At 39.2% G+C, this 22,767-nt stretch overlaps 3 protein-coding genes across 4 annotated transcripts; 2 read left to right on the plus strand and 1 right to left on the minus strand.

Annotated features, from left to right (window-relative positions):
- Positions 1-276: 276 nt before the first annotated feature.
- Positions 277-5,032, minus strand: ppp2r3c (protein phosphatase 2, regulatory subunit B'', gamma). Its single transcript, XM_029494432.1, has 14 exons — positions 4,994-5,032; positions 4,695-4,799; positions 4,411-4,535; positions 3,929-4,033; positions 3,723-3,835; positions 3,273-3,370; positions 3,003-3,073; positions 2,787-2,919; positions 2,465-2,520; positions 2,065-2,140; positions 1,501-1,637; positions 1,018-1,155; positions 824-883; positions 277-706 (listed from the first exon to the last, which is right to left on the minus strand). The coding sequence occupies exons 2-14, from the start codon at positions 4,759-4,761 to the stop codon at positions 512-514; spliced, it is 1,374 nt and encodes a 457-aa protein (XP_029350292.1). The 5' UTR covers positions 4,762-4,799; positions 4,994-5,032; the 3' UTR covers positions 277-511.
- On the plus strand, positions 4,509-15,600 carry prorp (protein only RNase P catalytic subunit). 2 transcript variants are annotated; one of them, XM_029494431.1, is made up of 11 exons: positions 4,509-4,564; positions 5,325-5,924; positions 6,148-6,286; positions 6,389-6,623; positions 6,705-7,000; positions 7,596-7,643; positions 7,786-7,918; positions 12,485-12,595; positions 14,563-14,711; positions 15,083-15,278; positions 15,377-15,600. In XM_029494431.1, the coding sequence occupies exons 2-11, from the start codon at positions 5,480-5,482 to the stop codon at positions 15,503-15,505; spliced, it is 1,881 nt and encodes a 626-aa protein (XP_029350291.1). In that variant the 5' UTR covers positions 4,509-4,564; positions 5,325-5,479; the 3' UTR covers positions 15,506-15,600. The 2 variants fall into 2 exon arrangements, 1 of the variants encoding a protein (XP_029350291.1); XR_003840377.1 differs by lacking the exon at positions 4,509-4,564 and having other exon boundaries at positions 5,105-5,924; positions 15,088-15,278; positions 15,377-15,514.
- Positions 15,601-15,763: 163 nt separating this feature from the next.
- Positions 15,764-22,623, plus strand: psma6a (proteasome 20S subunit alpha 6a). The gene is made up of 7 exons (XM_029493498.1): positions 15,764-15,948; positions 16,577-16,671; positions 16,804-16,885; positions 17,422-17,577; positions 20,046-20,224; positions 21,100-21,194; positions 21,619-22,623. The coding sequence occupies exons 1-7, from the start codon at positions 15,873-15,875 to the stop codon at positions 21,674-21,676; spliced, it is 741 nt and encodes a 246-aa protein (XP_029349358.1). The 5' UTR covers positions 15,764-15,872; the 3' UTR covers positions 21,677-22,623.
- Positions 22,624-22,767: the final 144 nt, after the last annotated feature.

Genomic DNA, 22,767 nt, shown 5'->3' on the forward strand with positions numbered 1-22,767 from the left:
TGTTCAAATGACATGCAGAATCAATCCATTGTGGCCTAGCACTAGTGTATGTGCTGAACATGGATCACACGCCGTGGTCTACACTGTCTCCTGCTGAGAGTGAAGTCCACCAGGCCAGTTTCTGGATGCTGAAGGACACTATAAAACATACTGATTCTGTGGAGGGCCCTCTTTCTCATAGCATGGTCATATTTTCCACCGTGTTGCTCTCTGTGTTAATGATTGGGAGCTCTCATTAGCCCTACACAAATAACTGACACATTAAGGCATCGGAAATAGAATGAAAAGGAAAAATTTATTTTAAAATGGTCATTGACAAAAATATGTACATTAGCTCTGTGCTGAAAAACAACAACATTTACACTTCATCTCATCTGTTAAGTTTTCAGTCCAAAGAGTGACCTATTTAGTTGTATCTCATCCAGAGGATTCAACAGCTTAGGGTTCAGCATCCTGCTGAAATTATCTTTGTTACTGTTGGGAATTAAATCTCTGAAACTCAACAACATCCTCATGTGTCATCCAGGTCAGCCGTGTTACTGTTGTCGTTGTCATTGGCAACCAGCACTTCTCTGTTCTCATAAGTCCAGAAACCATTAAGGTCAATCAGTATGCTGGTGACTGTATCGCCCTGGCAACTATTAACCAAATCCTGGAGAGTGATTTTGTAAGGGTCTTTAGGCTTCACCATGTCAAAGATCTCATCCTGAGGACAGACAGAGACAGTAAAGTCAAGCTGTTATTCTTAATCTCAGATCATGCCACCACAGTGAATGTCTCAGGCTGAACATAACTCGTGCAGGTACGTGTGTGTACAACATACCTTGACATCCTGAAAGGAGACAGGCTCATGACCGTGCAGCTTCATCTGCTCCTGAATGGCCTAAAGTACAAAACACACAAAAGCGTCACAGAACACTTACACAGTTAATACGAATGTCTGTGTGCGTATGCGCAGTTGTGTTTCTTATTAGGATGTTTAAATGAGTGCCTGGACTGTCTGTGTGCAGCAAATACCCTGAAAAAGTAGTTCAGAGAAAAGACGTTGAGGTATCCTTGATTTTCCATGTCCAGAAGTTTAAATATATACTGTAATGCTGCAGGCTCCTTCCTATTTTCCAAAGCCAGAACAAAGTCTAGATAGGTTTTATAGTCCTGAGAAGTAAGAGAAGAAAGATACAATCTCATTAATAAACTAATATGCACAGAAAAGAGATCCAGACGTCAACCTTAAACCTCTAAACATAAGTGTCATAAATGACACACACTGTCTTCATTCAATGAGTAGCTGAAGATCAACTTAATATGTTCATTTCAGTTGAACACGAACATGAGGCATTGAAACCATGAATAGTGAGGGAAAGAACAACAAATGTTTTTTCATGCATTCATTAATCTTCAACTGCTTTATCTGTTTCCGGGTTGTGGCAAATGATTTTCACCCTTCTTTAAATGTTTAACATCCGCTAGTCCTGCTGCTGATAATCTTATTGACTGTACCATTTCTCCATCATAGGTGAGGTACTCCTGAAACACTCTGTCCAGGAAGACTGAGGTAAGAGTGGCCGTGCCATAGCGGGAGAGTTCCTCCTTGCTCAGCATGCCGTTGTGGTCCTTATCCAGGTTTAGGTACTGGCCTTCAGAGAGAGGTGGGAAAATCCACAGATGATAAAAATCAGGCAGACTGGAAGCTCTTACCTTAACTCGGGTGATTGCTCACATACACACCCAAACCAACCCACAACTAAACCGTTTTTTTTGTGGATTCAGAATCAATTACAGCAGCTGGTACACAGTATATTTGTCTTCCAGATTTGCATATACTTTGGACATGCACCATTTCCACCAACATTTAATCATCTGATTTTGTGTACAATTTATTGAAAATAGGTAATCATTTGGTACTGTCTGTTCTCTTTAGCATTTTATCAATTTTTATCAGTGCTGAATATGACTTGCTTTTGTGAGGCCCAGACTTCTTCCATTCAGCTGAACATCATTCAGCACCAGGACCATTTGATTTGAGACTGGACACCAACCATTTAAACACAAATATGTTCTCACCATAGACCCGCAGAGCTGATGGGGCTGAGAACCAGTTGGACTCCTGACTCTCCTTAGATAGCTCCTCATCTCTCAACTATGAGCGCAGTGAGAGGAAAAAAAAGTAAAGGGTGACACAATAGTTTCGGGAGAATTGCTTAGCCATGTAACATTGAACCAACAGTAGGAGAACAACATAGAAACAGCACAAATGCATTATGACACAACTTTAAGTTAAACTATTACAGTTACAGTATATATTTTGAATTCTAAAAGTTTGGCTTTACAAATAAACTACCTTGATAATAGAGAGACTTCACAAACTCAACAAAGTAGAAATGAAAATATCAGAGGTTTTGAAAATAGAGTGGAGGTAGATGGAAAAAGATTCATTGAAAAAATTCATCAAAAAACATTTTACCTCCAATAAGTCATCCAAGAAGCTGCAAGCCAAGATATCCTGGATTTTAATCTTTCCTGAAAAGAAACAAAAATAATTTAAAAAACAGAGACATGCAACAAAAGTAAATTAAATCTTTCTGACTTTGACTGTAAAGTCTAACACTAACTCTATTGAAAGAGTTTTGATTGAATCAACCAAGTTGCCCGTTTTTGGTGCAAATCCTGCTTCTTTACATGCTGGATGGATATAGGAAACCAGTCTGACAGTCCAAGACAACACTATGATTCTGTCAGTAATATTACATGGATCGCTGTGGAGGTTCAGAGGGGTTCATTCTCACCTGTTCGAAGTGGGTCGAGAAAGAAAAAGAACTTGCGAACAGCAGTGCAGACGTAGAAAGAGTAGAATGACTTCTCCAATCCATCCAGCTGAGGCAGCGTGGGGATGAGCTCCAGGATATAGTTCTCAAGATCCTACAGAAGAGGAGAGTCTTTTTTTCATTTCAGTACAACCTAACAATATATAGCAATTTCTGACTACTGATCAAAGTCCGTACCGACTCTCTGAGGTAGCCCTGCCCTGCCACATCATACAGACTTAGACCTATCCGGGTCTGATGCAGCCACACTAGGTGCACACAGAAAATAAACATGAGTAACAGTCAATACTAATCGGTGCAGATAAGTCCAAGTAGATAAATGGGGCTGTGAGATTTTTTACTAAGCCTACTATGCATGTTTCTAGTTTAATAATCCTTTCAAATGTTTGCACACGTGTGAAAAGATATGAACTAGAACAAGATAGTTGAGACTGTGAAGCTCCAAACCTTTCCTCATAACATAGTTAAAGAACTGCATGATGGAGATTCTCCCATAAGGGTCGTTGTGGAGCAGCTTGGCGTACACTCTGGCTGTGAAGAATTTTCTGAGGGAAAAAAAAAAAGGAGGGTAAAATGCTTTTATTTAGTTTAAAGTTAGTTTAAACATGCTCTTTTCCTCAGCACAGAGGAACAGATAAACAGCAGTCATATTCCCCTTTCCCCTGCCACAATGAAAACATTTCATTTCATTTTATTTTAAACCCTTAAACCTTGACAGTAGACAAACTATTCTATGATGCATCAACCACTTTCTTAATATATAGCCATTACTTGGTTTATAAGTTAACTATCATTGCCACATTGCAATTGTGTGTATGCAGCTTTTCCAGTTCTAAAGAAAGCAGGCATGTTAAACTTTATGCCTTTGCCAGTAAACATCTACTTCCTATTACTTACTTGCACTTGGGCCCAGCTCTCTCCCCCACCTGCAGGTATGCTTCATAGCTGATCATGGCCTCCTCTCCACTCACTGGAGGTACCTGGTGCTTATCAAGCAAGAACCACAGATTCTGCAGAGAAACAAGTAGAAAGATAAAAAGACAGCTAAACAGATGCTATTCACGCTGAAGAATGACCTTAGATTGAATTTGTGTGTGTTTCACCTGCAGCTCTTCATTATCCAGCAGTTCTCTACTCTTCCTCTGCAGGAAGACAGCTCTGGATTCTTCTCTCAGCTTCTGCAGTAACACTTCATCCTCTGCTGGGAGCTGCAGAACATCAACATCAACATCACCATCATCATCATCATCATCATCATCATCATCATCAGCAGCAGCAGCAGCAGCAGCAGCAGCAGCAGCAGCAGCAGCATCACCGGGAGTTAGCTTTCCTTCTGCATATCTTCATCATTACATATGAAGCCATTAAAACATTAATGATCATTTTACTGGGTTGTTTTGTTGCAGTGTGATTAATCATGATTTAGGAATGAAGTGGTTATAGATCTTCCTTGAACGCCCATGTTTTTCTTTCAATGGAAAAGAGGCATTTATTTACTGTTACACACACTCTCACTAGCCCTCTGCTGTCACGACACAAATCAAATGACACAAATGACAACACTTATTCGTGTTATGCGTTATACCCTATAGTAGAAACGCGGGATGGTCTTGTAGGACTCGTCCTTGTCTTTTCCTCCCCTCCACTCTGTGTAATATTTGGTGAACAGCTCAGTTTCTTCAGCTTTTTTTTCCTCCTCGTTTCTCTCGTCTGTGCAGAAGCAGAAACACGAGAATAAGGTAAAAATAACAAAATCAGTCATGCAAGTTATGTAGTTTTTGTCCGCGGTATTTTTTACTTTAGCTCAGTAGATTCAATCCATAATGAATTAGCTTGCTAACGTTAGCCAAAGTTAACATTATTGCTTACCTTTTTTTGAGTTTACTAGCCTCCTTTTCAAGATATCCGACCAATGAGGTTGTTGTTCTTTGGCCATTTCTTCTCCAAACTTAACGTTTCATCGCTAAAACGTCCCTAAACCAAAAGTTTGAAACTGTGTAAAATGACGCAGTGGCTAAGAAACGTCACGTCAAGTTAATCACCGAACAAGAAAATAATTTCCGGTTACAATTCGAAATAAAGCTCTAATGTATTTAAGAAACAAGTAGGCATCTGTGGAAATTAAATGCGCAATTGAAAATGTTATTTAAATGTTTTTTTTTTCTCACTATCGAGTAGGGTTCTTTTCGCTCCTTTGTTTTGTAAGCTGTTGTTCCGGTCCTTCTGTGGTCGTCATAAAAACTTGACGCAGCACAGAAACAGAGCTGTCAAACGTTGATGACGTATATGTGTGCGACTACAATCATGCCTGTAACTAAATGAACTCATGAAGTCCTGAAAAACAGAAAAGAAATAGAGTTCGTTTTTTAGTTTGATCGTCGACGGGAGAACGTAGTCAGCCTTAAATTGTTTTATCTTCCTAACCAATGAGAGATATATTGTCTTTAACATCCGGTAATAACACGCACAAGGCGAGCTCATGGTTTGTTTCATTTCCAGAATACCGAGATATGTACCCAGCAGCAAGGGTCAGTTTGGGGTAAGTTGGGAAACAAGTTTTCGGAAAGTAGCTAAATGTCATGTAGCATTACATGAACCTGAGTCAGAATATATTATACTGAATTCAAATAAGCCCATAGGATAAATTTTAGAGCATGTGCTCCAAAATGATATCTAAAGTCAGACTATGCCTCAAACCCCTTAAGCCTTTTTTGCACCAAGGAAGTTCAGCTCTCGTGACTCCGACTCCTCTGTGTAAGCCATCACAGCTGGCTCCCACAGCACGCTCTTTGTCCACCAAAGACATTAACCCCAACTCAGGTGGCAGGCAGGCAGTTAGAAAGGAAAGAAAGGGTGATGGACAGGATGGTTTAAGATACAGGACCATCAGACATAAACAAAGAGAACTGTGGGAAGATGCAGAGGACAGTGAAAGTAAAAGTTTTACTGTAGGGCAGAGGACTGCCTTCCCAAAATCTGTGTTTTCTGCTGGGACGGCAAAGAGGACAGCAGAGATAATGAAGAGGAAAGCACCCCTGGTTTCTGTCGGTAGAGAGGATCCTAAGGAGGAGCCGGAAAGGAGGTCAACTAGAGGAGAAGGTAGGACATACTGGAACTGCCTGTTTTATTAGACATCTTCCCACTGTGGAAAGCTTTGACTCTCTTGTACAGTTGGTAGAAAATACATCAGTATTTCCAGCTCAAATAACTACACAGGATTCTTAGATTAACTTGAATGTACTTAATAAACATTAAAATGACATACACTTTCATTCACAAAAGTGTCCTAAATCTTCTCCACTAACATATGGATGTTTTACAGGGAAGATAGTGCCTCCTGACCGGCCACTCTCTGTTGCTGAATGGAGGAAGCTGAAGGAATCTTTTGGAAATCCACAACGCTTTGACATCATGATGATTGGTGCACTTTTCACCTCGGGAGCAGAGCTGAGTGTTGCCAAGTGAGAGGAGGAGGAGTGTGTTTGTGTCTCTGTGATTTTTGGAAATATTTTTGGATGTACTGGTTGCTTGTTTAAGATTTGGCGTATGTCTTTTTGCCGCAGGTCTCTCCTGACATTTGTAGCCATGGAAAGAGGAACGCTGTCATATGAGCTGCTGCTTCGGTACCTTACACTATGTGTGAGTGGTGGCCACGATACTGAGGTGTTTGAGGTGTATGACATAATGCGAGAAAGTTTCTCCTCTCTGGAAACAGGAGCTTCCACCCTCTTTATTAAGACCTTCAGCCGCACAGACAGATGGAGGGAGGCGGTCAGCCTCCTCCATCAGGTTAAGAAGGTAAAGAGCAGTTTGCTTCTCCAGAACGCTAACACCCATAGTTTGTATGTCATCACCAGATTTTTTTTGTCACCCCAACAGGTCTTTACGCCATCATCACGCAACTATGGTTTAATCATTGCAGCTGCAGTGTTACATGGTGACCTGAGCACAGCCTGGACTCTTTATGATGAATTAATCAGAAAGGGATTGAATCCACACCCAGAGACCTGGGACGCTCTGTTTAAGGGAGTGAGGCAGAAGGGGGAAGTGGAAGCAGGGAACATGTCTCAGTCTGAACACCAGGAGCGGCTGCTGGGGATTCTCCTGTACATGAGGAACAACCAGATCTACCCCAAGTGTGACCTCGCTAGCAGCATCAAGACCTGGTTCGAAAGGTAGGAGAGAGTGGTTGGTTTGGTTGCATCATTGTTAAAATTTCTTGCCATAAAAAAACATTTCTAAAATCTAAAAAGAATCAATTTTCTGACAGCCAGATATTTGCTTTGTCTCATCAGTTAAGAAATTAAAAAGTGCTGCTTTGAAGCTTAATTTTAGCAAAGAAATTGGGGCTCTGGAGTGGACACAGTGGCAGTGCCAGTTCAAATAAGACCATAATTAATTTCAGTTGGTTCACATTGTTGGGTAACTAAGCTGTGCTAGCTGTGAGTTGGTTCATTTTCTTTTTTACAGGTAATGTGACCCTTTAGTTTTTCTCTTTTCTTTCTTTTATACTGGAGAATGAAAAGAAAATTAATGATACTCAAAGCCATTTCCCTTTTTCTGCTTCAACTTCACACAGTCTTCTGCCTTCATTTTCATTCTCCTCACCTCCTTTGGTCCTTGCTATCTGTATTACTCTGTTCAGTTTCTAAACACAATTTTATTGGTTTGAACATAAATGTTTACTTGCCAAAGCAGTTTACAGATAATTAAAATGTAGGAGAGTAGATTTGCATATTAAGTATGTGTATTTATTCTTGCTGTCTTCAGTTTACCAGGACAGAAATGGACAGGAAGTTGGACAAGAGCCTCCCCAACGTAATTACACCACAGTTATACAACATTGTCAATCTTCACTGCTGCTTTACTTTATTTAATCAATTTTTGTGAATGTGTAAAATGACGTGCACTGTGTAAAAGTCAAAGGTGGCTTTATTGGTATATGTTTGTGTGTGTTTAGGGGGCTTTGTAGATGCTGTGGGTCAGCATTAGAGTCCATCCAGCTAACTGTTGAGGAGTACCATCAGCTGAAACACAGAGTGATGACAGACATCATTCAGGGACGAGATGTTTTTAACAAGACCACGCCGGAGGTACACACAAAAACACATATATTCAGTGTTTTCATGGCTTCAGAACTGTGACTAATTCAAATTTTATACACATCTAGTAGATAGAGATAAATAACTATGCATTTGATGATATGAAGTTACATTAATATAAACCCTTAGATAAATGCATGACATGAACAGTAACATATTTGTTCATCATTTCCAGAACCTTTAAAACATCTTCAATTTGAACCTGTTTTTAAAATAATGTAACTCTTACCAACAATTTGATATTAGCACTGAGACAGTAGCTTATGTATCTTTGGCTAGATGGCGCCATTGTCTCACTGAGGTTACCCACACCATCTTCTCACTGTCATGTGAAACAGGTGTTGTCACTGTTGAGATGAACAAGGCCAAACAGCTTCCAAAGAGATGTTTAAAGGAAATTAAGTTTAGCTTTAGTCTCAGTTTTTATCATGTCTTAAGGCTGTGCTGATTGATTTCCATGAACGGTGATGACTGATATTAAGTATCTAGCCCAAGACACATAGACGATATGAGTAAGTCATCTCACTATCCTCACAGCTTTGGGCTTCCTTCCGGCATTTAGTAGTCCTAGTTTCCCATCGTCATGGTTGCTTGCACAAGCAAGTTCACTTTTTTCACACCTTTATCAGTCAAGAGGGGCAGAATTTCTTAGGAAGGCACATTAACTTCCCGTTCTTTTACATGTGTTAACAGTTAAGATTAAGATTATTAGCATCTCATATAGCATAATAATAATCTTTATTACACTACAGCCAACCAGAAAATGAATGTAGGTCATGTAAGCTGCGCTACAAAGCTGTATTTGACAATAGTACCATGTTCTACATGTTAACAGTTTAGTTTAAATGAATGGAAATCTTTAAGGTGGTGGTACACTGCGCTATATTTGGACAGAGGCAGGTTAGTTTCCAATCTTAATGCTAGCATCATAATGAGCAGGCAGATATGAGATTGATATCAATCTTTTAATTTTATGCTCTGCAAGAAATAGAGTAAGGGACTCTCCCAAAATATCGAACTATTACTTTCATGTAAATGTTAATAAGTGAAAATTATATTTTGCATGTTTCGGAATGGGGGGGGGGGTGTTACATAGGACCATTGGTCTTCCAGTCACAGGGGTTAAGCGTGAGGCCTGCACGCTCAATGTATCACTCATGGTTGTCACGGTGATAAGAGTCAAACCTCCCCATTGATAGGCAGCTTTAGCCTGCAGATGATAAGGTTTTGAGTAAAGAGTACACAGACAAATGCATGTAAACTTAAACACTAAATGAAAACAGTGTGCCTCCTATTATAACCAAAAGCATGCAGTCATCGCTTTATCTCACATGTGCATATGTGTGCTGTCTGTGAGGAGAGAGAGCCAGAGCACAAGCTTTTCATTGGATTGGAATGTACTGGCTGTATTTTTTATAGTGCCACTGATGAAAAATAAGGTTGCTCACCTGAAATAGCTCCAGAGAGAAACTTGTCTACATCAGCAATATGTACTTTAATCTTTTGCCACCGGTAATTTATGAACACAGAGAAAGTTTGCACATGTTCTTTTGTGCTTTTCAGTAGGCAGGGAGAGATTGTTGGTGGAATAGTTAGTTAGATTGAGGGGATTTCCAATGTGTGGAGCAGCATGTGAATGTGGATCACAACTACCTCCCGCCAAGCAGGCAGAGATGAAGGGAGACAGAAGAGTAGTTTAACTGCACTTTATTCATTTCCATTCAAGGGAACTCATTTGAAAGGCTTCGGACAACAACAAAGAAAGAGAGATGCATTCAGGGGCAGTTAGAGGAGGACCAGAGGGAGGGCATCAGTTCAAAGTGTGCGATTCCTGTGGCTGTTACAGCTCATAGAAAAACATGGTAGGTTTTTAAAAGCAGATGGAGTGACAAACCTTTGTGCTGTTTAATACAACACTCTTAATATTAAGTAGGTAATATAAGTAGGTTTTCAATTGGACTTTCTTAGGTCTTAAGCTGTAGTTTCCAGTGGTGATTTATCACCATGCCATATCTTGAAGAACATTTTTGTATTGAAGGATTTGAAATGTATTTTTAATGTACTGTATTGCAGTACTTCCTTCCCCTCTGCAAATGCTTTTTTTTGGGGTCCACACTGTTGGAATTACCACCAAGCAGCATGCAATATGTTTTTCTTACCACAGGGACGCCATGAATTTGGCTGTTTTAACACATTACAACACAATTACAAGTTTCAGATGCCAAAAGAAAAGCAGAAGTTCAGTCTGTTTTTATCATATGAACAGGTTAAAACTTGGTATTCTGTTGCTGGTTTTTTATTTTCTCGCTTTTGTTAAAAGTAATTTGAATTCAACTAAAAAAAAAATGTGACTTCATTATCAAAAATCACAATTATCATTTATTTCAGTTACTTAAGTGTTCTCTTCATCTTTTCCTGAACAAAATGGAAACTCAAAAATCTGCAGCCTGTTGCCATTTGAACTGCATTAATACAGTATGATAATGTACTGTAATCGAATTTAAAGTTTACATTTGCATCCACATATCTTTGTAGGGCTTTTATTTTCTTAATTGAGCTATCTTAAAATGTGTTGCAGTGACACATGTTGTTGCACATTTTATGAAATGCTGTAAGACAGCAGTTATAGATGGGATAAATGAACTTGGCATTTTAGCTGCCAAGGTTTAGCACATTTACTTCACAATAAACTGATTCACTGATTATTAAGGGTGAGATAAAGTCAACAGGATGTTTCTCAGGCATGTTTAACTAATAGCTGTATTTACATTCTGCAGCTGGTCATTCATTAGATGATACTAACTTACAGGTTAGATTTAAAGCTGCTGTCAATATTTTCAGAATACTATGGAGCTTTACATGCTTTGTGTAATAACAGTGCATAAGTTGAACTCCAAGACTTTGTATAAGTGTGTGTTAGTGTGTATATGTGCCTGTGCCTGTGTTTACAGCGGTACAATGAGCTGGTTTCACATATCAGCTCTGGAAAGTCCCTGGATAATTATACTGGACTTTCTCTCCAGTTTCTTTTCCTCCTTGTCCTTCTCTTCATTCTGTCTTAATTTTCCTCTAATCCAATTTAAAGTTTCTTTCCACACAATTTTTATTGACATTGTGATACTGTTTCTGCCTCAACCTAAAAAACACGTCACCCATCTTAGCCAAATCTCATACTTTACCTGTGTGTTTAGTGAATTAAAATGATTGAAATAGACAGCCAGACATCAACAGGCTCTGTTGCGAGTTTTATCAAAATCACAGATCTATCACGGGAAATATTACAGAATATTACAGCCGTTTTTGTTTTTTTTTTTTTTTGCATATTTTCATGTCGTACATTGTGTCCGATACTATGCACACAGTCTCAAGTCCAGGGGAATTCACAGTGGCCTATTTCCATACTGCTGCCATCTAAAAATGAAAGCACCAACAATGTTCCTGTGATGGCCTATTCTAAGATTAAACTGCTTTTCTGTGATGGTTCACATCTGTGATTCAGTATTTTTGCACGCTGGAGCCACAGGTGTGTTAGGGGAGAAGGGTCTGAAACTAACTGCCGCAGTTTTAACTGCTGTGGTAATGCTAATATTAAGTTTCAGGAAGACAGTGAATACCTGCAGACATTGGGATTTGTATACTGTATCGTTGCACAGGGTAAATAATTCTGTTTTCTATAGTCACTCATGCAGCCAGCTGGAACTCTACCACCTCAGTACCAAGAAGGAAAGGCCAGATAGACTTATTACTGGCATGCTTATGATTAGCAAGTGAGAGGATCAGCCAACCATCAGACCAATGAACTCAGTAGGGAACCAACCGCTGTTGTTATTAAAAAGTTCTGCAGACTTTCTTTGTACACGTACAGCATATTTAGAAAGAAATCAAGATAATTAACTTGTCGTATTGTCTGACATTGTACCCAGATGTATGTAGACACCAGCCCCTCTCTGTGCAAGTAGTTGCTATTCATTATATAATCAGAAATATCATAGATGGAAGTTTGCAAGTGGTTGCCTGACTTATTTGACAAATTAAAGAACTACAATGTGTCTTTACATATATTTGCTTTAGCCAGCATAGCTGAATAGACACTGATCTGTTGATGGACTGAAATCACTCAATATCTTTTTCGTTGAGATGCCATGAAATTCGTTGCAGACATTATTGATGTGAGAATGACTCTATTATATAATCCTTGTATAACGGTGGAAATCCGCTGACCTGATATAATCCTCATTTGTACATTTGTCTAGAATATTGCAAAACAACTAAGTTCCCATCATCTAAATTAGATCTTTTTCTTGGTCAGTTCTCAGTCTTGCTGCTCAGCCTAGTCTATTGTTAAATACCAAAAATCTGTTGTCATGGTTCGAAAAGCAAAAGTCTTTTTGTTGAGAAGTGTGCAATAACCAGATATTACTTTTCTCTTTACTCATGTCTTTGTATCAACTGGCCTGTTTTTCTCCAGAAAACGTGTCACCATCTTTGATTGAATTTTTCTTTGTCTATCTCTCTATGTAATTTTATTTATTTATTTTGTGTATGTGTCTGTTCTAGGAGTTGGAGCGATTCAAGGCATTTGTAAAGAGGAAGCCAGCATTTGATGTGGTTGTCGATGGGCTGAATGTAGCAAATATCAGCAAGGACAGAAACAGGCAGTCAGAGATGGTGAGCACGCACATTGATGCACATGCATGCAAAATGTGGAACAAAGTCTTGTGCTTGGCAGTGGTTATCAGTTTGGTGGTGCTCAGCCAGAGTCCTCTCTACACACACACATGCACATCCACAGTTCAAGTCTAGATTTTAGTTTTTCTTCCTACATGCATGTTCGTCCAACCAAGGGGCTTTTCAAGTCACTTGCACAATGACTAACGTTGGTTTGTGTTTATGCATGAACAGTAGCTGTGTGTAGGAGGTGCTTTTATAAATTGCCAATACCTGATTTTAACAACCCATATCATGACTGACTTCCCACATCTGTCTGCATGGTTATGACTACATGTGCTTTTGTGTGTGTGCGTGTGTATATGTCTCTGTCCAAAAAATTTCACACATATTCATATATTAAATTCATATTAATGTGTGAAATTTTTACGTTCGCCCACTTTCTTAGCTATTGTGTAACTGCAAGACAACAGAAATCCTAAACTGTCATACTTATTTTCAGAGCTTCTTGTCTAGTTTATGGGAAAGCTAAATGAACGAATGAATTAATTCATCTTCTATTGCTTTTCCTTCTGGGTTGTGGGGGTGCTGGAGCCAATCCCAGCTCACACTGGGTGAGGGCGAGGCACACCCTGGACCAGGTCACCAGTTCATCAAAGGGCAAACACATAGAGACAGAGACCAACAACCACTCACACTCAGACCTACGGACAATTTAGAGTCACCAATTAACCTAAAATGTATGTCTTTGGTGGGCGGAATAGGGTACAAAATGGGTAGGGGGTAAAGGTAGAAGGAAGGGAAAAAGCTAGTAAATACAGCTAATGCATTCGTCTCATTATGGAGTTAGATGTGACAGTTTGTAGTTTTAGGCCAATATTTGATCATTTATCATGATGATTTTCATGCTTCTTTGTCAAGTTTTGCTGTTTTGTATGGTCTGACCCTCATTTCACTGCTTTTCTCACATCGCATAGTTGCAACTGCTGTTTAGTGGCAGTATTGTTTTCCTGAAACCTAAAACATAATCATATGTTGTCAATCACAATATTTGGGCTGGAATGTATGAAGACATTCAATTTTGAATATTGACAGAGCCTACTCTGTTCCATATTGAATGGCTGTCCAACCTGTGGTTCTCAAGATATTTAAACCACAAATGTGAACTTTAAAGTGGCTTCATTGGAAAAGAGAGGGTGCTACCAAAGTCATGAGGTTTTGTTATATGGGGACCATCAGTATGTTTCCAAACTTTCATGCCAACCCCACCAGTATTTTCAGACTGCAGCAAAGTGGTGCACAGAGCAACATTCATGTGTTATGTTATGTTTTAAGGTCCAATAATATACATTAATGACATTTAAAGACGTCTCCGGGGCTCCCACAGTCACTAAGCCACACTAATCAAGAGTTTTATAGTGCTTCTCAGTTCTACAAAGTTGTTGTGTATGTGCTGTAAAAGTAAATGGCAGACCATTTGCTGTGGCAATATGGACATGGATTGCTGAGCTTCATAGCATCAGCACATTATCTTATGTTTTAGCCAGGGTTCCAGTAATCATTGGCCAGGAGCTTGAGTTGGCTGTGTCATGTTGGTGGTCGATGCAGCTGACTGAAACGGTTGCTCTTACTGTCCTAATGGATCCATAAACTCATCCAAAAACATGACTTGTGATGTGTGCACATGCAAATTCAATTTATTTACATATTGTGGGTCTGTATGCTGCTGTGTTGTAGCATGCTTTAGTACCAAAAATTATTCTAATCCATGTGTCTATCTGAACTGTCTTCTTCACATGCAGTGGCGTGTTTTACAATCTGCTATTGACATTCACACGCACACCCACTCTAACAGCCAGTGCTTGAGTGCCAGATGCAAACAAAGTTAAAACCTGTCTTAAAGCCTGTATTTCTCATGTAAGCGCTACTACTTGTGTCTTAAGGTGTGGTTGTCTGTTTATGTTAAGTTGTTGGAAGTGGTGTCAGAGCTGGAGCGTCAGGGCCTTTCTGTTCTGGTGTTGGGGAGGAAGCACATGTTGCGGCCATCCAGATCCTGGGAGAGGCGCAACATGAATCTCATCCAGGATAAAGCCCACTGCTTCTTCACTGAAAACATGTGAGCACTTTTTAATAAAGAATAGTAGTATGGAGAAAGTATAATCCTTTTACAGCATAGGTTAACACTGGCTTATTACTGAGGTGCTGTACCCAAATGCACATCATTGGTATTAATTGATTCAATTATGCATCAACAGTTTGTTCATTGTGGATCTATTGAAAGCAGCTTTCAAATGAAATGCCTTATGCTGCAATTGCAATACTGCAACACACAGTTGGCTGACTAATAAGATATGAATTCAATGTAAAATTGAGCACATTGATGCTTGGAAATACATCTGTTTAACAGTGTTTATTCCTAAAAGGCTTAGTTTTAATTACTTTTTTCATACATACCTTCATTCATTACTTTCTGTCTATGTTTATCAGTTCAGAGGACGACCCCTTCCTCCTGTATGCCACTTTGCATTCTGGGAATCACTGTCAGTTTGTGAGTAGGGACCTGATGAGGGACCACAAGGCCTGCTTGCCAGATGGAGCCACCAGGAGGCTCTTTTTCAAATGGCAGAGGGGCCACCAGCTAGTGGTTGATGGACATGGAGCAGGTGGGAGAGTCCGTTTTCAGGTAAGATAGAGGAACAGGACAAGGAGGAGAGATGGTGGGTTAGTGGCACAAAGAAAGAAGCATTCCAATTAATTAGTCATGTCTCTGCATGTGTTTAGAGTATTTTTGGCTATGACACCATTGTCCAGACTTCAGGAGACTCATGGCATCTTCCCTACGATGACACGCAGGACAGGAGCACCTATGAAGTACCACAACTATGGCTTTGCCTTACAAAAAAGCACTGAATATGCACACAGTGATTTCACTCATTAGTATTGTGGTTTTATGTTATTTCTATGAATTACATGTTTTGAATAAAACTGGACCTGTGAATAAAATATTGACCACAAATGAATGAATGTTACCTTTTTTAAACTAGCAAATAGAAATTTGTTTCTATTTTTATTAATAAATGGTTTGGGTTTTTTTTTTTTTAAAGACAGGGCAACGTCAGTACGGACTACAACGCTGCGAAATTAACCCGGGTGTAGTAGCACTCCGTCGGACAGATCACTTCCGGGGCAGACGGTTGCCATGTTTTGTTTGTGTGGTGTCTCAGTTTAGTTTCAGATTCAGTCTACACCAGTTTACCTCAGTTTTTTTGGAGTCGTCATGTCTCGGGGGTCAAGTGCAGGGTTTGACCGGCACATCACCATCTTCTCTCCGGAGGGAAGACTCTACCAAGTCGGTCAGTAGTGAAAGAAGGAAACACAGCTCAACTTGCTCTGTCATCACTACAAGCTAGCAGGCTAACATTAGCGAGCATAATATAGCTTACTCATTCATAGTACATAGTCAAGTACATAGTCTTGTACGGAAAATTTATTATTTCAGTCAATCGTGGTTTAGTCAAAATAACGGCAACATTATATAATTGTAATTAAATACGACAACAAAGTAATATTTACTCGCCAGGATCGTTTAATTGTCAGCTATTAGATCTTTCAGCTAGCTAAATGTATCTTCTGTAAGTTAGCTAAAGTTTACATTTATACTTTAATTGAATTCGAGGCTGGTTACTTTGCTGATGCATTTAGCTGCCAGTTGAATAGCACGTTTTTTACCTAAACACACAATTTAATTTAATTACCTGTTATGAGTGACTCATTAAAATCAAGCTGTGTTAGCATACAAATTAGCAACATAAGAAAACATCTTGACAAATCTGTTCATGTTAAATCTAAAGAGACATGGATGTTTATTCATTCATTCACAAAACTACTCAGAAGTTTGGCCAGAGTGGTGAAGTTTGCAGTGCACAGTTGTACCTAACTGATCAGTCCATTTTTCTCTTGTAACCATCTGTCTGTCCCCAGAGTATGCTTTCAAAGCAATCAACCAGGGAGGACTGACCTCAGTAGCCATCAGAGGGAAGGACTGTGTTGTGGTTGTCACACAGAAGAAAGTCCCTGTGAGTATACACAGAAGATTGTGTTTCTTTTTCCTTCAAAAACATATGTGATTGGGTTCCCCAGCTGTTGTCTCAGGTGTTATATCACTGGTGTACATTGATTTAACAACATTTACATCATATCTTTCTCAGGACAAGCTGTTGGACGCCTTGACAGTCACACACCTATTTAAGATCACAGAGAACATTGGTTGTGTTATGACAGGCATGACTGGTAAGTTACACTTTGCCACAATACTTACCAAAGGTCAGTTATTAACTTAGGGGAATCAAAAGATATTGCCACTATTTGTTTAAAATGGTGAGGACATTTCCATAGCACTGATAGAATTGGAAATGCACCAACCAGATGAAAAATAAATGAAGAAAGAAAAGTTACAGCTGTACCTTTTATAAGTGTGACAATCAAGAATGACATGTTTCCTTATGTGACCTTTGTATTAAATGGTAACATGAGTTCAATATGAACTGCATTTCTACTTAGAAAAACTGTAGATCTTATCTACAGGCCAGTCTATATGTTTTCAGAAGCAAATAAGAAGTAAATAATTAAGCTACTTGAGTTTGTCAGTGCCTGCCCTGACATCCATATTGAAACACTAATTTCTAATACACCTGATTTCTTACAGATGCTTGTGCACCGTGATGTTTTTCTTTCTCAGTTTTAGCATTTTTATTAATTCTTTCTCATTTCTGCATTATTTTGTTCATTTTTCTTAAATATACTTTCTGTCTCTGCCTTTCTCACAGCTGACAGCAGGTCTCAGGTCCAGAGGGCCCGGTATGAAGCAGCTAACTGGATGTATAAGTATGGCTATGAAATCCCTGTGGACATGTTGTGTAAACGCATGGCTGACATCTGCCAGGTCTACACACAGAATGCTGAGATGAGGCCACTTGGATGCTGTGAGTCTACGCGTTTTTGTGTGTCCCAGAGTCAGGTCTTAAATTCAGATTTTGTCCAAAATGGGATGTGATTTTTTTTTTTTTTTTTTTTAACCAAGAGAAATCACTTTGAGATTAATATTAATAACTCTTTTACAAGAGAGTCCTGGCCAAGATAGGCAGCAGCAAATACAAATGTTCATAAGAACAATGAAATAGAACAGATCGCAAGGTTGTAATTAAATAAACAACAATCAAAGCATCTACAGATAGTTGTACTTGTTTCCAAGCCTTTCAAAAGAGCCTTAAAAGTAACAACGGACACCAGATCCCATAACTTTAAGATTTTCTGCAACGCATTCCAAGGAAAAGGAGCAACATAGCTGAAAGCCCTTCTCCCTAGTTCTGTGCGAACTCTAGGTACAGACAATAGGAAGAGGTCCTGGGACCAAAGGTTATGGCTCCCAGTGCATTTTTGAGGGACATACTTCCCTAAATAAGATGGAAGCAGGCTAATAATGGCCTCATAACAAGAACATGCCAGTTATAGAGGATACGAGTGGATAGAGCAGTCCATCCAACCTGGGCATATAGAGAACAATGGTGAGTATGAGATCTAAAATTTTTAATAAATCTCAGTGCTCTGTGGTAGACAGTATCCCTTGAGCAGATGCATTCATGTATAGAACATCGCCGTAGTCAAGCACAAACATAAAAGTAGGGGCAACAAGCCTCTTTTTGGCTTCAAAGGAAAAACAAGCCTTGTTTCTAAAATAAAAACTCAATTATAGTTTTAACTTTTTCCCAAGTTGCTGAATATGAGGCTTAAAGCAGAATGAATCATCAATAAGGAAGCCAAGATACTTAAATTATTGATACTGATTCGATAGTAATGGACAGGAGATTCACCGGTTTAGATTTTGCCTTAGAAAACGTCATGAGTTTTGATTCGTCAGCGTTTAAAAGAAGCTTCAGGCTAAACAGGGTACATTGTACAGCATTAAAAGCAAGCTGTAGCTGACAGAGTGCCTGGTTTAGAGTGGGCGCAGAAGAATAGATCAAAGTGTCATCTGCATAAAAATAAAAATTTGCCACAGCAGCATTTTGACAAACACAATCAATATAGATGATAAAAAAGTAAGGGCCCAAGGGTTGAGCGCTGCGGCACACCATTTTTAATATTAAGAAGGCTGGAAGTGACACTTTTGACCTGTACACACTGTGTTCTATGTGATAAATAATGTTCAAACCACAAGACAGTCTGTTTTGAAATGCCAATGTTCAAAAGAATAAGAATGGCATGACTGTGTCGAAAGCCTTCGACAGATCAAGAAAGAGGGCTGCACAATGTTGATTCTTATCTAAGGTTTCAATGAAATTGACAGATTGACAAACAATTATTTGTTGATAAGAATTCTCCAAGTTGTTGACTCACAAGGGATTGCACAACCTTCATCAGGGCAGACAATTTAGAGACGGGCCTGTAGTTATTTAAGATACTGTGGTCACCACCTTTTAACAGAGGGAGAACAAAAGCAGACTTCCATATGGTCGGAATTTTGTTTGTGAACAAAGAAAGATTAAAAAGATACGTTAAAGGTTCAGCAATAAAATCAGCTACTAACTTTAAAAAGTAAGGTTCAAGATGATCAGGACCCCCAGATTTCCTAAAATCTAAGGATTTCAAAGCCTTATGTACCTCAGACACTGTGACAGGCTTAAAACAAAAGGTTTCACCCTCTGTAAGATGGACAGCTGGACTAATAGTAACAGAAAAATGAGTTGCTGACATAGACCCAGCACGAACAGATTCGAACAAGGAACCAGAGGAAATGAAATGCTCATTAAAACAATTAACCATTTTTGCCTTGTCATAGATTTTATAAGAGCCCTTGATAATACATGATGGAAGCTCTAATTCGTTGTTGGTACCAGCTAACATTTAATTGTTTTTCAGAATTTAAGGGGTTATTTAGATTTTTCGAAGCTTCAGAGAGAAAATGGTCAACCTTAGCTTTTCTAATTGCAACAGTGCATAAACTGTGCGGTCGCCTAAAAAGCAGCCAGTCTGACTCTAGAGTCGTTTTCCTAGTTTTAGACCATGCCACATTATGAATCTAACTTCTGATAATATGGGTTCCGCCATGAGCAGTGCTGGTGGATACCTTTATTTTAGAATCACCGGTTGGTGAGTGGCACATTAAAATGGTTTTTGTAAGACAATTTATATTATGTAAGGTTTAGTGTTCTATCCACATCAGCTTCAGTTTACGTATTGTATATTTGACAACAGATAGTAATCAACCGATTCTGTGTTGTTGTTGTTTTTTGGTTTTTTTTTGTTGTTGTTATTGATTTTTTTCCCCCAAAACAAGCATTTATTTTTCAAGGACCTGTTTAGGCATTACCAGTTGCTTTATTAGTTAATTATGTCATGCTGTTCCTACTGTCATGCTTTAATTTTGCTGTGCCTTGTGCCCTTCATCCAGGCATGATAGCGGTCGGAATGGATGAAGAGTTGGGTCCACAGCTGTATAAGTGTGATCCAGCCGGTTACTACTGTGGCTTTAAGGCCACAGCAGCTGGGGTCAAACAGACAGAGGCCACCAGTTTCCTGGAGAAGAAAGTCAAGAAGAAGTTGGATTGGACTTATGAACAAACTATAGAGGTATGAGGCACACAAACTCATTTTACTTTAGTGTGTGTGTGTCTGCACGCACAAAGAGTATTCCAAATCTTTCCCCATTTTTCAAGAGTCGAATTACAATATTTCTCTATTCATCGACATGGTCTTGTAATGGTCAAATAGGTTGTAATACATTCCAGGGTTTTCACTGAGAGAATTTCCAAGCCATAAATTTTGCATCATATGTTTTTTCTTCTTCTCTTTTTTTTTTTTTTTTTTGGGAGGCAGGGTGCATTGGGGAAAAATTTTACAATTGTTGCTTCACCACAAATCTGTGTTTTGTTTTGTTTTTTGGGTGAACTCAGGGACCTGTTGCACTCATGCAAGGAATTGATGTTGTTATATTGGATATAATGTAATATACTGTATATTATATAACAAAAAGATTTAATTTGTTCTTGTAAGAATTTAAAGCAAATAGGTGCCATCTAAATTGAATGTTACTTCTACCTTTTACAACAGCCCTCTATTCTACAACGTAAACTTTACTGGTAAGCCAGCAGAGCAGGGTGAAAACATTTTTGCTGTGGTTGTTTTTCTAAAGGGTAGAAAATCTGTTCAGATGTCAATGGGTAGTAAAACTCGTTTTTTTGGAAACACTGAACAGTGTATTTGCAGTTAAATCTTTACAGCCTGTGCATATGCAGTTCAGGGGACACACAACAATATGCAATGCGCTAGTATAATCACAGGCTTTCATACGAATCCCATAAATATTTATACATTATATTCTGTTTAATCAGATTACTTGCCACAATGAACTCTTTAATTATCTAAGTCCATTTGTTTTGTTTTTTTCCTCCACTTCCCTCATGCTTTCATTCTTCCCTCCATTTTTCCACCATCTGTAAAAACAGACGGCTATCTCATGTCTCTCAACTGTACTGTCCATTGACTTCAAGCCCTCTGAGCTGGAGGTGGGAGTTATTACTACAGAGGAGCCAAAATTCAGGTGAGTATTTTTGGTAGATAGAGGGACAGAAAACATCCAAAACCCATGAGTGAGAAATATGATCCTTGCCACAGGTAATAGATTAGTTTGACTGATCAGGGCCTGTATGGTTATCACAGAAACATGGAAGAGAAGGAGATTTACCCAAGCTTCCTCAGCAAATTTTTCTTTGTTGCCTCTGAAGGCGTTTACGTTTTTGTGCTGAAACTAAATAGAAGCTGTCTCTGTCCAAAATGCATCAGTTATGTTTAACATTTGAGAAAAATAGAGGTGTAATGGAAATCCCCGACAACTAAAACCAGGGATGAGATCAAAGTAAGGGCTTACACGGTTGAGTGTGTTCTCACAACATCTGTGTGCGTCTGGTTTACAAAGTCTGGCAGAACGAAAAATATGACCGTTAAATTCTGTGTTTATATTCCAGGATTCTGTCAGAGTCTGAGATTGATACTCATCTGGTAGCTTTGTCTGAGAGAGAATGAAGAATGCTGGCAGCCATTTTGCTGCCATCATTACCAGGATGATGAATGGTGTAACCAGAAAAGCCCCACCTCCCTCAAACAAAAGTCTCATCCAGAAGAAAGGAGGAGCTGGTATCATCTTGTTCCTAAGAGGTGCACAACACCGTGAAGTTGAGATAAAACCATATAGAGCAATGTGGTGTTTCTATACCAGGTGGAGACAATATGTTACCCAGCTGCACCGTCTGCGTTCCTATTGTGGCACCTGCCCCTCCTCCATCCTCCCTGGTCATAATCAGGACCTTACTACGACACGATATTATCCACATATCAACCCCTTTTACATTTTCCTTCTGGCCACATGGAGATGTCTCTGCAGCCAGCTGTCAACTGTCACAGAACCTGGGAAAGTGCCTGACATTCACCTCGGCCCACCAGATATGACACGGGAGCCCTTAATGCTTCTTGGACTCGATGTTTCTGACAGTTGTTGACCACAGTGCCCTGGCTGTATGTCCCTCTGCTCAAATTAGATTGTCAAGTGTGACATGAGCAGATAGAAAGATGGAGGTGTGGTAACACTACAACAACAGCACATTACCTCTTTTAAATATGAACTCAGTGGTCCAGAAGCATCTGAGTCACTGTATTTAAAACAGTGCTTCCTAACATCTTTACTCAGGGCCGCCGCTACTTGTACCTTTTTGAATCTGTCTTATTTTATTCATCTTCCTTGGAGTCTCTGATCTCTACTTGTCTTCAGCTGTGATGTGATAACCCAGGGAACGGCTGTGGGATTTCTCCCATTGTGACAGTTATCACTAGTCACATCTGTTTAGGTCCATTCAGGTCAACATCAGTGGGAAGTCCTAAATATTCCTTTCTCTGCCTTTTATCTTGATCCTTCTCCCCTCTGTTGCCATTGCTGTACAATACTGCACTTCTATTAAACAGTGTTTTTAATCAACACTTTACTTTGGCTCAAATCCATTTTTGTGCATATTCAACCTTGAACTTTTGTATCCTTCATTTAACTCACACTCACACAATGATGGAAATGTGAGTTGGTCCAAGCATTGCTGTTGCAGTTCGGGCACTTATTCAGACAGGAA

This window comes from Echeneis naucrates, chromosome 22, assembly GCF_900963305.1.
Source record: "Echeneis naucrates chromosome 22, fEcheNa1.1, whole genome shotgun sequence".
Lineage (NCBI taxonomy): Eukaryota > Metazoa > Chordata > Actinopteri > Carangiformes > Echeneidae > Echeneis > Echeneis naucrates.